Source organism: Thamnophis sirtalis, unplaced genomic scaffold (genome assembly GCF_051295495.1).
Source record: "Thamnophis sirtalis isolate CommonGarterSnake01/CBP01778 unplaced genomic scaffold, rThaSir2_p1.2 scaffold_4, whole genome shotgun sequence".
In the NCBI taxonomy this organism is placed as follows: domain Eukaryota; kingdom Metazoa; phylum Chordata; class Lepidosauria; order Squamata; family Natricidae; genus Thamnophis; species Thamnophis sirtalis.
The window spans coordinates 26,151,295-26,167,850 of NW_028261384.1; the positions used below are offsets into that span (position 1 = coordinate 26,151,295).

The 16,556-nt window shown below is 41.5% G+C and overlaps 1 protein-coding gene across 1 annotated transcript in view; it reads right to left on the minus strand.

Annotated features, from left to right (window-relative positions):
- Positions 1 to 1,323: 1,323 nt before the first annotated feature.
- ITGA8 (integrin subunit alpha 8) overlaps positions 1,324 to 16,556 on the minus strand; it is a 136,888-nt gene continuing 121,655 nt past the window's right edge. Inside the window, exons 29-30 of the mRNA XM_087712649.1 lie at positions 9,695 to 9,817; positions 1,324 to 4,352 (exon numbers count right to left, since the gene is read on the minus strand). Coding sequence (XP_087568775.1) covers positions 4,266 to 4,352; positions 9,695 to 9,817 — 210 coding nt within the window. The 3' untranslated portion in view covers positions 1,324 to 4,265. The remainder of the gene's footprint in view (positions 4,353 to 9,694; positions 9,818 to 16,556) is intronic.

The following is a 16,556-nucleotide window of genomic DNA, read 5'->3' on the forward strand; positions in this document are numbered from 1 at the left end:
TTACTCAAGAGTTCTATATTAGCAGTCACCTTTCACCTCTCTTCTGATGGCAGACTCATTTGGGGAAAGGTATCAGATAATAAACTTAATAGATAGACATGCTGGTGAAGAAAAAGTAGTAGATGATCCTTCAGCTGTCCTTGGTCACAAATCTCTCATGGCTTGGAAGAGACTGGTAACAAGTATGGATGCTTAAAAACCTTGAACATATATTCCCATTTATTCAACCACTTCAGTAATTCATACAACAAATCTTTCTTTCATCTGACTAAAAAATCATCAACAATTCAGTTTATAACTTTCTGTTTAAGTTAGGACACTGGCATAACTTTTTTTAAAAAGTAGACCTCACATTAAATATTTTAAAATAACAGAATTTAAACATTTTTAAGTACTGCCTTTTAAAAAATGAATGGTAATTTGATTGTTATAGTATTTCCTGTTAATTTAACATTTTCTTAATAGTGTCAAGGCCTAATCATCATCACTTTGTAGCTGTATCCTTATTGTGGAAGATCTTGTAGAACAGTTTGATTTTATATTTCTGTATTACCACATGAATCAATAGCTTTCATATTTCTTTGATTGCCTTATACAATAGAAACAAATTAATCTCTATCTTTACATTTTTACTTTTTTGTGGTTGGAGGGTTAACTGGTGTTCAAAATCAGACAAAGAAAAAACAGCATAGCTGGACAAGTCCATCAAGTAAGTCAAATGGTAGGATACTCATGAAAAGTTAGTCATGCATTTACCTCTACAAATAGCAGAACTATAAAGCTACACATTTCCAATTTATAATCAATAAAATTTCTAAAAATGGTTTCTAAAAGTTGCAAACATTTTTTCAAAAGAATGTAAGATGCTAAGGACTAGAAATATGAAAACTTTATTATCATATGTACTGTATCTCTCACTTGTGTGATACTAGGTTAACTGTCCAAAATGGGGATGTGATCATTGTAATTATTTCCTTTTCCAATTTTTATTTTGTTTTTCACTTGGGGTACTCCACTGCATACTTCCTTCCATGTAGATGCAGTTCCATTGAGGACTACACGTTGAGTGTGGTTGGTCAGACAGTTACGAATCCATCTGGTGGTGACGCTGTCTAACCCACATTTTTCTACTTTATTTAGTAGTAGGTGATGCCTTACTGAAGTCCAAGTAAATTATATTGACAATATTCCTCTGGTCCACTAATTTTGTCACTTTGTAGATTAGTGTTAGTAGATTATTGTTAATGGCTATTCATAGAAATTGTCTGATCAGAGGATCAGATTCTGTTTTAAATAATTGTTAACAAAATATGGAGGTAAGGTAACAGTTATTTTATTTCTTAATCAATATATCTAAACTTCTTTTAAGAAAAACAAATGCCAGTGTAAACATGCACCATGTACATAGATAATATAAAATTATTGCACATAAGAACATTAAAAAAAAACATATTCTATTTCATTCACCCAAGACAATTATGGGCCACTGATGTACATGTGTGCAGCCAATTCTGGATTATAAAGCAATATTTACTATTCTTGCCCAAAAAATACTAATTGCTTTGCTTACATAGATGGATATTAATCAGATGAGGTGAAACTGCTTTTACAGGTAGAGCAGTCATCCTTTACATGGTATATGAAAACAGAGGAAACAACACACTAGTACTCCCTTCTTGACTATTTTTTCTCAATTCATAATTGATAATTATGAAAATCACAATAAGTTTAATTATGATCAAGTAGAGATTTTAGGCTAAGATGAAACTATAGGGAATAATATAGCCTCTTTAGATGAAAAATTAGTTTGTGTGTGTGTTGTAACAGGGAACAATGCTAATATACTGCATCTGAAGAAAGGTGGTGAAATTAGAATAAACGTGAATGGATTGTCATTTTCTCCTTTCTAATAACTCCTTTCTTCTCTCATTCTTTGTGACATTTATGTTCTCTTCCTTGCCAGTCAACATAATATCAGAGAATAGAGTTTATTCTTAACAGAACTTTGAGCTCATCATTTGCAGAGACCTTTTGAAATTAGATCAAAGGCCAGATGAAATTAGACCAAGGGCCAGAGGTTGCCTGTCCTTAGTTGAGTGATTACAGGCTTCCTCTATTTATTTTAAACAGCTTGTTTAAATATTCCTCTGTAAAGGTTCTTTGATTCCTACAAAGCCTCTGTTTCTCTAAAATAATAGCAGCCTACCAGTGGTTAGGCCAGCATTTTTAGAAAAATAGGTGATAACACCTAGTTAACCTTGGCTGATCTGGAAAAGTCAAACAAGGTCAGACTTGATAATACTTGGACCACCAGGAATCCGAAGACTGTGGGCTAAATTCTACAAGTTTAGTTAAAAAAAAATAAGGACAACTTGTTCAGCTACTTAGTTAACTGCTAGAAACTGATATTTTTTTCAAAACTTTCTTTGAAGAATGGATTGGCAGGTACACTGCATCTAACTCATTTCTTGATTGTAGAAAAATATAAAAATGTTCAAAGGATTCTAGCAAAGGACATTTTTCTCTGTGTCTACCTCGATGACAACAGAAATTACATAATCGTTTTTGGTTTTTGTAGAACAAACAGTAGGATTATTGGAGCAATTGAAACTAGGACATCTGATGTTAGCCACAGCTTCAATAAACCAATCTAAGAGAAGATAATGAGATGCTGAAAATATAAACATTTGGGTAAGACTTAATGCAACATTTTTCACTGTTCGCACAAATACATTATTTTGCCAAAAACTACAGCTGCAGATATTCCAAAAACACAAATATATTTTGATTTTTTTCAAAGGAAAATACTTCAATCCTATCATTACATAATCTATAGACTGGAAATCATTTTAGACGTCATCCAATAAAAAAAATACAATCTATAAAAAACAAGTAAGAATGTTCACCAATCTGTTTGCTATACTGAACTCACTCCATGGGAGAGATCAACCAGGCTTCTAAGAGTTGCTGGAGTCATTCTTATATGCATCAGAATTAATGTCACTGAACCATCATTGTTAGAGAGCAGAAAAACATTCCTGTTGGAAAAGATATACAATTCTAAATAACCTGCACCTGCGGAGAATCACGGGAGCAAAAACAGAGAAACACATTGTTTGTTTCAAAAAGTTTCTGAACAAAATTGATGAAGGTCTTTCAAAATTTAATCTGTTAGCCAGATGCCTCTTACTGAGTTTAGGAATGATTTAACTGTATATCTCCAAATGTTTAATTCTTCTAAATAATCCATCCATTCAAAGCAAATATTAACTATAATTTGTAAACTACAGAACTTTTCTTGGGAAGGGTTGAGGAATTATTTTTATTTCTTGATATTATTTAGTTTACATGGAGTCTTTCTATCAAATCAAATTCACCAATTAGTTTTTCTCTTGACTGGATTATATTACTAGAATACAGTGCAGATAATCTATACAAATTCATCACGTCTCCTTTTTGGTTTCTGTTTTTTCTCTAGAATACCATGCTTTTCTTTACTATCATGATATTGCAAACAATTTTAATCTGTTTTGTTCATGATGTAGAGTCATTAAATAAATGGCAATTTCTATTTTATGCTTTTGTAAGGAGGGTCATTTTCAAGCTCTGAAATTTTATAATTTTTTATAATACATTTACTCTTACAAAGGAATATAAAACTTTGCTTTTTTCCAAACATTTATAATTAGTATATGGAATGCAAAGAATATATTCACTCTATTTACAGATGAAATAGTGAAAACGAAATATTTCAGACCCTATTTTTGTAGGATGCCGAGTCTACAAAAGTTAGATAAATACTTGTGTGTCTTACTTTCAAGAAGTATTTTGAAAGGCTAGTTTTACTTTCTGGAGGTACTTTAATATTACCCATAATATTGCTTGCCTCCCTGAGCCAGTGTTTATAAAAGTTTCTATCCTTAGGGAGATGCCTCAAGATTTTGCCAATAAACAGTAGAGTTGAACACTGTGTCTTGTTCATCTTTCATCCATTTAAGTGTTGTTGGCTTTCCATCTCTGCTCCATTTGGATTTAGGACTGCTTTTGATGTATCCAGTAATTTCACTAAGAATCAGTTTTGAAAAACTGAAACAATTCTTTTTCATTAACTCTTTTTGGATGGAAGGTTGCTCATCAGTTCTGATGCAGAGATAGTAATGTTTTCTGTTTTCTGTTGAATATGTAGAATATTGCATAGGTCCAATTACAGCTATTTGGCAATCTTGATCCAAATTAAGTTTCCTAGTAACCTCCAAACCCTTGATCTAAGTATCAGTAGTCTTGTCACTTGTTAGATGCACTTTTTCGGCCATGTCATCTCTAGGTGGCCTGGCTCTGTCAAAAAAACCACACTGGAACAAAACAATACAAGATAAGTAAATTGGCAAAACCAATCATCCAATTACTATAACATCATATTTCCAAATTTCAGACTGCCATTAGGACTGGACTGAATATGCTTATGCAAATGCAAGTGACTACAGATATATTGTACTTCTCATAATCCTGCAAGTGGGGCTTGAATTGCTACACAAAACATCTTCACTTTTTAAATTAAACCATTTTGGTACTCCCCCACCCCCAATAGTAAGATAATATATCAAATCAACTTACAGTCAGAACTGATTTTGCATGTAGGGAACTAATTCAAGTGCATGTAAGTGACAGAAAGGCTACATAAAACAACAACAACAAAATCCTGTTGTATGGAAATCCTATCACTAATACAATAAGAACTTGTTAGCCTTTCATAAGGCCCTAAAAACCTGCCTCTGTTCATGAGCCCGGGGTGCTGAATATGTCAAGGGCCCTGTTTCTTAGTTTTACTACTAAATGGCCAAGTATCTTGGCTGCTATGAATACTTATTTTGGGTGTTTCTAATGTTTTGTATTGTTTTAAAATGTTTTTTGCATTTTAACTGTAATATATATTTTGAATTGTAAGTCACCAAGAGTTATTGATTGAGATGGAGAACTACAGAAATTAAACAAACAAACAAACAAACAAACAAAAATAGATAAATAAATAAATGAACTTTCCAGAAGCACAATTTTTTCCCAAGACTGTTCAATTTATCTGAAAATAAACCGGGGAATAAATCCACTGAATATAACAGTGTTTACTTTTTAGCAAACCTAACTGACATTCTGTTGCATATCTCATAAACGGACTGTGATTGAATTAAAAAACAGGAGTCACATTGGTATTGAAAGCTTGGTGTCATGGGAGAAGGACAGTTTGATATAATGGTCACAATGCTGGTCTAGAAACAAGAGACTGTGAGTTCTAGGCAGGGACGTGCACTCACTAGAGGCAGGGGAGGCGAGGCCTCACCAGTCTCCTCAGGAAAAGGAAGGAATTTTAAAGATTTTTTTCTAAAATAATTAAGGCCAAGCTAGTTGCTACCAGACTTCAACTCACAGTGATTTGGAGTGTATATAGTGTTTAAGTATAGGAGGAGGCCAGAGAACTCGGGGCCTCCTTTGCCTAAGGATTTTTTTGCCTTTTAGGGGTTAACCAAGGGTTAAAAAGCAAAAAAATTAGTATTCAAATGAGGCCCATAGTTCTCGGGCCTCTTCCTGCAGAGGGCACGTGGTGGCTCTAGGAGCCACTATCCTAGCCTGCCTGGCCCTGGAGCCTAGCTAGACCGAATCTGGAATTTTGGTGTAGCTGGAAGGTATGTGGGTCAGAGGGAGGGGGGAGGAATTCAATTTATTTGTAATTTAAGTAATTGTCATTTGTTTTTATTGTCTCTCTGTGTGTGTGTTTCTTAACTTCACTCAAACAAACTCTTTCTCAATTTGAGAGAGAGTTTGCTTGAGAAGAGAGGGAAGGAGCAGACGCAGGGAGGGGAGCCTTGTTTGTATGAGAAGAGAGGGACAGCCCTCTCCCCCCCATCCTGCTCCCCTCTTCCTTTCCTCCTCCTCCTCTCCCCTTTCTTTGCCGGCTGCCACCTCGCCCCCCTCCGCCTCCTCCATCCCCCTTGCTGTGTCCGCCAGGCATCTTGCGTTTATGGCGGGCATAAACGAGAGACGCCTGGCGGACACAGACTTGGGGATGGAGGCGGTGGGGGCGAGGAGGAACCGCGGAGGTGAAAGGCGAAGAGGGGTGGGGAGGGTGTTTGCAGCCCTGGTTCCGTCTCCCAGCCAGCAGCTCCAGGAGGAAACGGCGAAGAGGGGTGGGGGGTGTTCCAAGAAGCCCCCCTCCCCTTTTGTCACTCCACAAGGCCTGCCGGAGCTCTGGGAGAAAGCAGCAGGAGCAGAATGCTGTCCTCTATTGCCGGAAAGTCCGGCGAGGGAAGCGGGGCTCGTGGAGACTCGCTCCCAGATGGCTTCTCTGGAGCAGAGGGGGGGGATAGAAGCGTAGTGGATCGCAGCGGCAAGAGGATCCGCTCCGCTTCTATTGCCCCCCCCCCCCCGCTCCAGAGAAGCCGGCTGCGAGCGAGTCTCCACAAGCCCCACTTCCCTCGCCGGACTTTCTGGCAGAAGATGACAGCATTCCTCTCCCGCTGCTTTCTCCCAGAGCTCCGGCAGGCCTTGCGGAGTGCCAAAAGGGGAGGGGGCTTCTTGGAACACCCCCACCCCTCTTTGCCATTTCCTCCTGGGGCTGCTGGCTGGGAGACCGCAGCTCTCGCTCCAGCCTGCTGCCAGGGGGGGGCGCTTTCTTTCTTATTGCCTCACCAGCCAGAAGCTTCACCGCACGTCACTGGTCTAGGCCTCCTTTAGGTATAAAACCTGGCTGAAGGACTTTAGCCAACTCTCTCAACCAATCCACCTGCCAAAGTTATTATGGACAAAATAGGTAGAAATATTAAGCAAATTTGTTGGCTTGAGTTGATGATAGAGAGATAGAGAGATGATAAAAACATAACATTAACTTCAGTTTTATATCTCAATCTTGTGGATATCAGTTACATCCAGACACATATAGTAATGGAAAATGATGTTAGTTTTGCAGAATGATACCAACACAAAAAGATACTTTGGAACAAATATTTAAGTCTGGGGAGTTAGGTTGTCTACAGTTCTTCATTTTCCCAATGTGAAACACTTATGAGAATAGATTGCTTTATAAAGGATATAATGTATAAAGTATTCAATATCAGAAAAAGCATTTTTACAGATGTCAAGTCTGAAACATAAGTCTGACTATGACTCATTCCAATAGGAAGATGAGAAAGCTGGTAAGTCTCTACTGAGTATTGTTGGCGAACTGCTATTTCACACCAAGTTGCACTGTGACTAATCTGTTTTCTAACAATGTAAGCAAGGGGAAGATAAAAGCCTATTGTTGAACAAGAGTCAGTCTAAGTAATGGATTATCTGTCTAGATGAGTAACTCTGAGTAACTCAGTCTAGGACAGAAGATGTAAAGAAATGGAATGCATTTTTTTTTAAAAAAATAAAACTTTATTGGCAGCACTTCATAAGCAGCACTTAATGCCAGGAATGAATAACTTGTGTTTCACCATGCAGGGTAAATCTTCCTCATCATGTCCTCTTTGCAGAACATGATGTAATCACTCAGAATATCATCTAAACAATCTGAAGTTTTTGATTACTGTCTAAGGAAACTATGGTAAATAGTTAGGCTTATATACCGCTTCATAGGGCTTTCAGCCCTCTCTAAGCGGTTTACAGAGTCAGCATATTGCCCCCAACAACAATCTGGGTCCTCATTTTACCCACCTCGGAAGGATGGAAGGCTGAGTCAACCTTGAGCCTGGTGGGATTTGAACAGCCAAACTGCTGAACTGCAGTGCTGCATTTTAACCACTGCGCCACCTCGGCTCAGTTATTTAAATGTAAATAACATTACATTTAGAATAATCTAGCACAAATTCAAATTTGAATTTAATTAAAAAAATCACTAAAATCTATACTAAACTCATGATTCTTTGAAACACTTTATTTTCTTTGTTAAAATAAAATCATTTGAGACAAGCATAAATAAAATCATGCATTGTATATAGGTTGAATATATGAGAGACGGTTATATATTGAATACATAAGTAAATAGAAAATTATGAATATTTATGATCCTCTCCACATATATAAACATATTTTTTATTTCATAAAGGGACTACGTAACACAGATTGTTGATACTCTTTCTAAAAGTTCTAGGCAGTTATCTCATTACATATCACATTTACTACTCTAAGATATCCTATTGATTTCACTATGCATGTGATAATAGCCCATTTTGTCCAATATAAAGGAATCACCAACATTTTAGAATGTCAAAAACACACAGATAAAATAATTAGCTAACATTAGAACCAAATAAGAACATTTAATAAAATTTCAGGATAAATTAATAATAATTATAAATAATAATGTGTTACTAATTTATTAATAAATTATTAATAATTTTTAATAAAATCATTTTTACTGATAAATTAAAAATTATTTCAGTTTATTTTTAATTTGAGCACATAGTATTTAATTCCATATATTTTAATCTATTAAATCAGAGTCCCCAAACCTCAGACCATTGATCTACTGATCAATGGCTGTGGACCATTGGGAACCGGGCTGCGCAAGGAGTGGATGAGTGCGTGAAGTTTCACTGGTGCATGGGTGTGATTAGGTTGTACCTGCGAAATCATCCCCTTCCCACCACTACTGCTGCTGCTGGTCTGTGAAGCCAGAAAGGTTGGGGACCACTGTACTTTATTATAGATACGGTTATCTATGTATGGATACTGGGGAGGAAAGCTTTAGGGAGAAGTTATATCTAAGAACATATGGGATCTGTTTAAAATAGTTGACAATCATTATTTCACAGGATTACATCTGTGAAAATATATTCCCCTTCATTCCAAGATAAATTATGCCCCATATGTATAAAGTTTTATGGTTTTAGGTAATTTGAAAATAATTGTTTCTGATACTCTGAAATAGAAACTATGACTTATTGATTGCAAATCTTTAATGATATAGTAAAAAAAAATTAAACAGGCCCTACCAATTTTAATATAAGATTACTTAGTTAAAGGTAAAGATTCCTCTTGCACATATACGTTAGTCATTCCCGATTCTAGGAGGTTGTGCTCATCTCCATTTCAAAGCCAGTGCTGTCTGTAGATGTCTCCATGGTCATGTGGCCAGGATGACTAAACCCAGAAGGCGTACAGAATGGTGTTACCTTCCACCAAAAGTGATCTTTATTTTTCTACTTGCATTTTTTCATGCTTTCGGACTGCTAGGTTGGCAGAAGCTGGAACAAGTAAAGGCTGCTCACTCCATTACATGGCGCTAGGGATTCGAACCGCCGAACTGCCAACCTTTCTGATCAACAAGCTCAGCTTCTTAGCCACTGAACCACTTAAGCATCCCTCTTAAGCTTACATGCAATTTTACAAAACAATATTTGTTTCCCTGAGATACTACAGCATGTTGAAAAAGATAACCTCTTGACAATACTAGTGATGCTTCTTTGTTATATTTTGCATAAAGAGTTGCTGGACAAAATGTAAAGGTCTTAAGAATCACAGCTGATCTTACAATCTTACTTATAGCTAATCTTTCTAATAATGTGTTTGAAAACAAGTTTAAAAAAAAAGACTAGCAACACAAACATACCCTTCTCATATATCTATGACTGTTTGGATGAGAAGGCCAAATTCTTTTCCCTCCTTTCTGTAACTCCCAATTTTGTTCTGTTAACATCCTCTCCAATATATAACTTACCTTCCACAAGGCTAAGGTCAACATAGCCAGAACCAGTAGTCCAAGAAGTATTGCCAATATTATAACCCACAGTGGGATTATAAAAGAAATGTTTGGAGTAGCCCAAATCACAGATGTTTTTATCTGAAATGAAATAAGAAAGTAATTAGTACAGATAAATGAAGAAAAAAACACTCTACAATACTGAATGTCAATTGCCTAATACATAAAAGACAGCAGAATAGCATTTCTGAAACAGCCAGCTGGGAAGGAAGAAAATATGGCACAAAATCTCTCTCTAAAAAGTATGCTTCATTCTGTCTAGTGATCAGAGTTCCCCCTTTCCCCTAATTTTGTATACTTGGATAGTCACTCCTAATGCTTATTACAAATGAGAAAAGTTCAATCATAAAAATTTAGGTACCTAGAATAATTAAGTTTATTAGTCAGACCCAAAGGTGCTTTTTTTTAAAAAAAAGGGGACTTTCCTGTTTTTCCTTTAAGATGTTTTGCTTCTCATCCAATCAGCTTCCTCAGTTCTGACTGAATGGTGGAAAATGGAAGGATTTACATTCCTTGCAGGAATTGCGTGACCAGATGACAATCAGAATTCAAGAAGCTATCAGGGATGAGAAGTGAAAAGTCTTGAAATAAAAACAAAGAAAAGTCCAATTTCCTTTTTTTAAAAAGTATATTTGCAACAATCATAACTGGATACTTGGGAATCTGCATACACATTAATTAGTCAGATTCTCCTGTGTGCTGCTTGGGGAATCCAAGCATGTTAACTTTGTCCATTAGCCTTGAGACTGAGTTATGTAAATTGGTGACCACGCCTCCACTGGCTGGAAGGGCTCAGTTTTCTTAACTCAGTCCAGCCAATTCTTCTCCAGACTTCTGGGACAAAATTATACTCTTTTTCTGGATTTCCTTGCAAGCACGATGGACTTAATTGGTGGAAAAGATTTACAATGGGGAGACGACAGTTCGCTGTCTGCCAGTTCCCTCTATGGCTCCTTTTACCGCTCAGGTATTTCTCTCCCGTTTGGAGCCTTTTGGGGCTTGAGGGAGACCTCCGGATCTCCGGATAAGGGCCACAAAAAGAAGGATAAATCTAAAGCACCATCTAAAGCCTCTGGAGAGGGTAGAGTTTCCCCTCCCACGCTCTTACCTCAGCATATTTCACCAGCCCCACAACCTGCAGGCCTCCAGACGTGGTCTCCAGATCGTTCCTTGCCTGTTATCCCTGAATCTGGAGCGGGGGGGGGGGGGGTTGGGGATCCAGCTCCCCACAGCACTGCCCGAGGCCCAGGCTATTCCAATATACTCTATGCCACGTGCTGGGCCCTCTGCCACATTTACTCCCATTGCTGCAGGCCTAAGGCCTATGGAAGGCTATGACCAGGGCCTATCCACAGATATTTACCAAATGATATCTGCAGCTATATCCCGGGGGGTAGATGCTGAGCTGCTTTGGAGGAATCAGGCCCCAGTGGTGGTTCCCACCCAGGGTAGACCTCCCCCAGCTCCACAGGGGGATCTGCCTGATCTGCAGACAGGGCCTATTTCCTCTCTTCCCTCTACTTATAGTGAGGATTCGGCCTTGGTGGAGGAAGGGGAGTTGATTGATAGGGAGTTCTCTGATGATGAAGGCCTGATGTTTGACCAGCCTAATTATTGTAGTCTGTTTCGGCCTACTCTGTTTAAATCCTTGTTATTTAAAGCTAAGGCCACTACCCATATGGGAGAGGTAGCTCCCAAGGATAGTTCTGCTGTAGGCCTGGACACCACTGAACGCCTCTTTGCTGAGCCAGTTTCATTGCAGGAGGTGATTCCTTCTCCAAAGCTTTTCATGGATCTCATTCAGAAGCAATGGGACCAGCCAACTGCAGTTACCCCTCCTAGCAACGGGGACAGAAAGCTGCACACTTCTACCCGTGATTTGGAGGCCCTTTTGCAATTTTCAACTGTGGATCAGCCAGTAGCAGCTCTAGCTTCCCCTGCCCTGATTCCATCTGAGATATCTGAGGGCCTGAAGGCTGACGACCATAAAGCCAAGACGGTTATTTGTAAGACACACCAGGCCGCGGCCTGGGCTTTACGTGCTGCTACTGCGGCATCATTCTTTAATAGGACCTCGGTGCTCTGGCTTAAGCAGTTGCAGGAGAGGCTAGCCCCTGACGAGGTGCACCTTCACCAGGATGTTACTAAAATTATGGCTGCCTTGGAATTTTCAGCGGATGCCACGCTTAATGCTGCTAAGTTTGCTTCTCGAGCTGTAGTCTCCAATGTGGTCTCCCGTCGCCTCTTGTGGCTCCGCCATTGGCAGGCTGACATTAAATCTAAATGGCGCCTGGCATCCACGCCCTTCAAGGGCGGGGCTTTGTTTGGCTCCGTTCTTGATCCCATTCTCATAGAGACTAGGGACAAGCGCAAGGTCCTCCCTTCCTCGGGGGGGGGCGCAATACCAGACGACAGCAGCCATACAACAGACGCCAGTCCTTTCAGGGCGACTATTCCGGCTATGCAGCGGCCCCCTTTGTTCCCCATTACAACAGGGCTTTCACCAGTCGCAGGACCACGATGCCAACAGCACCAGGCGCAATCCCACAACAGGAGATCCTTTCGTGGCTCCAGAAACCGGTCCTTTTGGAGGTACCGGTGACTCGCAGGGGGAAGAGTCAGTGGGTGGGCGTCTGCTGGCCTTCGCTCATCAATGGGCGGAAACCACCTCAGACGCCTGGGCCCTTTAGGTGGTGAGGTTGGGCCTCACACTAGAATTTCTCTCCATTCCTCCAAGACGTTTCATCAGGTGCCCCGTTCCCAGGTGCTCAGTAAAGCGGCGCCTCATGGAAGCCAAAATAAATTATCTCGTATCCATCAAAGCAATAGAACAGGTTCCCAAGGGGCAGGAAGCTCTAGGGTTTTACTCCATCCTATTTCTGGTGCCCAAAAGCTCAGGAGGATGGCGAGCCGTTCTAGATCTGAAAAGACTCAATTGGTACATCAAGTACCAGAGGTTCAAGATGCAGTCATTGAAAAGCATCCTGGCATCCATCCACCAAGGCGACATGATGATGTCAATCGACATCAAGGAGGTGTACCTCCATGTGCCCATTCATCCGGCCCATCGACGGTTCCTGCGCTTCCACTTTGCGGGCCGTCATTTCCAGTACAGGGCCTTGCCCTTCGGCTTCTCATCGGCGCCCCACACTTTTACCAAGCTCCTGGCGGTGGTGGCGGCCTCCCTTCGTTCGGTTCCGGTGAGAGTGAATTGTTACTTAGATGACATCTTGGTCCTGTCACCATCCCGGGACCAGGCCCTATGGGATCTTCAGGTAATGATGGACTCCCTGCGGAGGCATGGTTTCGTGCTGAATCTTTCCAAGAGCCATCTGCAGCTGACTACAACGCTGCTTCACTTAGGGACCGTCATCAATTCCGCCACTTGCCAAGTTTTCCTGTCTCTGGAAAGGTGACAGAGCATCCAACGGCTGGCTTCTCAAGTGTCAGCCCTGCGGCTCGTGCCCCTGGCTTTACTCTCTCAGCTGTTAGGGAAGATGATTTTTTGCATCGACATCGTTCCCTGGGCCAGGTTTCATGCACGACCACTCCAATGGTTCCTGCTTCCTTATCAGAGATCTCACACCAGTCATTCTCAGCTCAAGGTCCGTCTTTCACCCAAGGGCCTCAGATCACTCCGATGGTGGGCGTCCTCAAAGATTCTCAATGGGTGTCCGTTCAAAGAGCCGGAACATATCCAGGTTACGACAGACGCCAGCCTGTTTGGATGGGGCGGCCATGCCCTGGACAGGGGGGCACAGGGTCGCTGGTCGGACCGGGAGCTGTCCAACAGCATCAATTGGCTAGAGCTGCGGGCCATCAGACTGGCCCTGCGAGAGTTTCAGGACATTGTGACTCACAAGCACGTGCTGATTTTGACCGACAATGTGGCCTCCAAGGTGCATGTCAACCGCCAGGGGGGCACGCACTCCAGAGCTCTCATGATGGAGACGGAGAAGTTGCACCATTGGGCAGAGTCCAGGTTGTTGTTCCTTCGAGCGGAACACATTTCGGGCGAATCCAACGTCTAGGCGGATTGGCTGAGCAGAGCCACAGTGGATCATGCGGAGTGGCAGTTATATCCAGACCTCTTCCAGCAGATTTCCCTCCGATTCGGCTGTCCGGTGGTGGACTTGTTCGCGCAACCTCACAATGCGCAATTGCCCTGTTTCTTCTCCAGGTATGTGACCCCCGGAGCAGAGGGAGTGGATGCCTTGCGCAGCCCGTGGCTGGCCGGCCTCCTTTATGCCTTTACGCCTCTTCCAGTGATCCCAGCGGTCATCCAGAAGATTCTGTCGGAACGTGCGGAAGTCCTCCTGGTGGCTCCGATATGGTCCCGGCAGACCTGGTACGCCGACCTGGTGCATCTGTCGATCTCCCGCCCGTGGAGGATCCCGGACGATCAAATCCAGCTCCATCAGGAGGTCCTCATTCATCCGAACCCCCAGTTGCTACAATTAGCTGACTAATTCTGACAAACCTGCAGTATTCCAGTGAGGTCATCAGCACGATTCAGGCGGCACACCGACCTTCCACCACTCGAATTTACGAGGCTACTTGGCAGGCCTTCTGCAGGTGGTGCCGACGGGCTGGGGCAGACCCCCTCCAGGATTCGGTGCCCCGAGTGTTGGATTTTCTACAATCTGGTCTTAACAAAGGTTTGGCACCCAACACATTCTGCAGGCAGGTCACAGCTCTTGCCACGGTGATTGGGGGAGGTCAAGGACGCTCCTTGTCACAACATTCTCAAGTCAAGGCCTTCCTGAAGGGGGCGGCCAACATCCGACCTCTGACTGTGCACCGCTACCCTACCTGGGATCTGTCATTAGTGCTCAGGGCACTTATGGACTCTCCTTTCGAACCTATTTCTTCCATCAGTCTTCGACTATTGACTCTTAAGACAGTGTTTTTGGTGGTGATTACATCAGCCAGGTGGGTTTCCGAGCTGGCGGCTCTTTCCGTTCGAGCGGATCTCTGTATATTCCACCCCAGCAGGGTTGTTCTCCGCTTGGACCCAGCCTTTCTCCCAAAAATCAACACGCTGTTCCACAGAGCTCAGGAACTCGTCCTTCCGGACGTTTGTCCCAACCCTCCTCATCCGCAAGAGCGCCAATGGCATCACCTGGATGTGCGCAGGGTTCTTCGCCGCTACGTGAAGCGTACGGCATCCTTGCGACAGTCTGAGGCACTCTTTGTTTCATTTCAACCATCTTCCATGGGACAGAAAGTTTCTTCTCATACGATAGGGCGGTGGTTGAAGGCGTGCATCGCCCTTGCTTATGACAGTCAATCCTGGCAGGTTCCCAGGTGCATCACCCCTCACTCTACCAGGAGTGCGGCCACCACGGCGGCCTGGGCCACGCAAGCCTCAGTGGAAGAGATCTGTAGAGCAGCCACCTGGTCTATACCATCACCATTTATCAGACATTACAAGGTTGTTGTGTATGCCTCGGCTGAGGCATCCTTCGGGCGGCGTGTATTGCAACAGGTGCTCCCCCTTGTGGGGGACCCTGGCCAGCCTGGTTCCCGCCCTGGACCTTAATTGCTTTGGCATGTCCCATGTTTGGATTCCCCAAGCAGCACACAGGAGAACGACCGTTGGACTTACCTGAACGGTCCTTCTCTGTGTGCTGCAAGGGGAATCCAAACCCGCCCGCAGCTGCGGTTGGCCAGGGTGGTCATGTCTTCAAATTCATTCTCTTCATTGATATGTACCGCTTTATGTCAGATGTTATTTGCTTATGACTTGCGTTTCTTCCTGAATATGTTTGTATGCCTTTTGGCTACAGCCTTTATTACTACTGTTATTGTTATGTTATCATTGTTCTTCTTGTTACACATCAATAAACGGCTGACTTCATACAAAACTGAGCCCTTCCGGCCAGTGGAGGCGTGGTCACCAATTTACATAACTCAGTCTCAAGGCTAACGGACAAAGTTAACCCATGCTTGGATTCCCCTCGCAGCACACATAGAAGGACCGTTCAGGTAAGTCCAACGGTCGATTCATAACATGATCCAACTTCATTCTCTTAGATAACTGCAGAAGTAAAAGTCAAATAGCTATAAGTTAATAGTATGGTCGCAGGCAGTTCATATTACCCAATGTTCTTTTAAAGTTTGAGTAAAAAACACCTAAATAAACCCCATAAGGGGAAAAAACCACTTCTTTACAAGAAAATAAAATAAAATAAGGACTTAGGTACAATATATTTTTATGTCATATGAAAGAGCCATTAGTTTCCAATTTAAGTTGAATAAGAATGCTGAAAACCATGATTCAGTGGAGGCAAGTGTTGTAGATGTAAGATTTGAATTTTGAACCTTTATTAACAGAGATAAGTTATCTATGTCCAAATTATTGGTCTATAATATACTCTAGAATATGAAGGTCTGGAAATCTGCAATTATAACAATGGATTCCATTTTATCTATGGCAATATAGAGAATACTAACCATTAGATGGATATTGTCAGAATTCTTGTCTATTTTTTATTCATTTAGATTGAAGACTGATGCTGAAAAAGTCTTTGCTATGGCTCAGATTGACTAAATTAAATGTCAAGGAATGGGTTTCTATCATCTTTTGTTCATTGAATTTCAACTGTTTATTGTGGCAATTAATAAAGATGTTCCTTATTTCCTTAATGAAAATTGGTTCTTGAATCAATGGCTTTTTTCATTATTCAGTCTCAAAATATTAAATATTAAAGATGTGTTGCACTCAACACTGATGATGTTATGGCTCCCTTTAATATATATACAATGACATTACCAAAGCTTATTGAAGTAATAAATAAAATGTATAATATATGTTGCT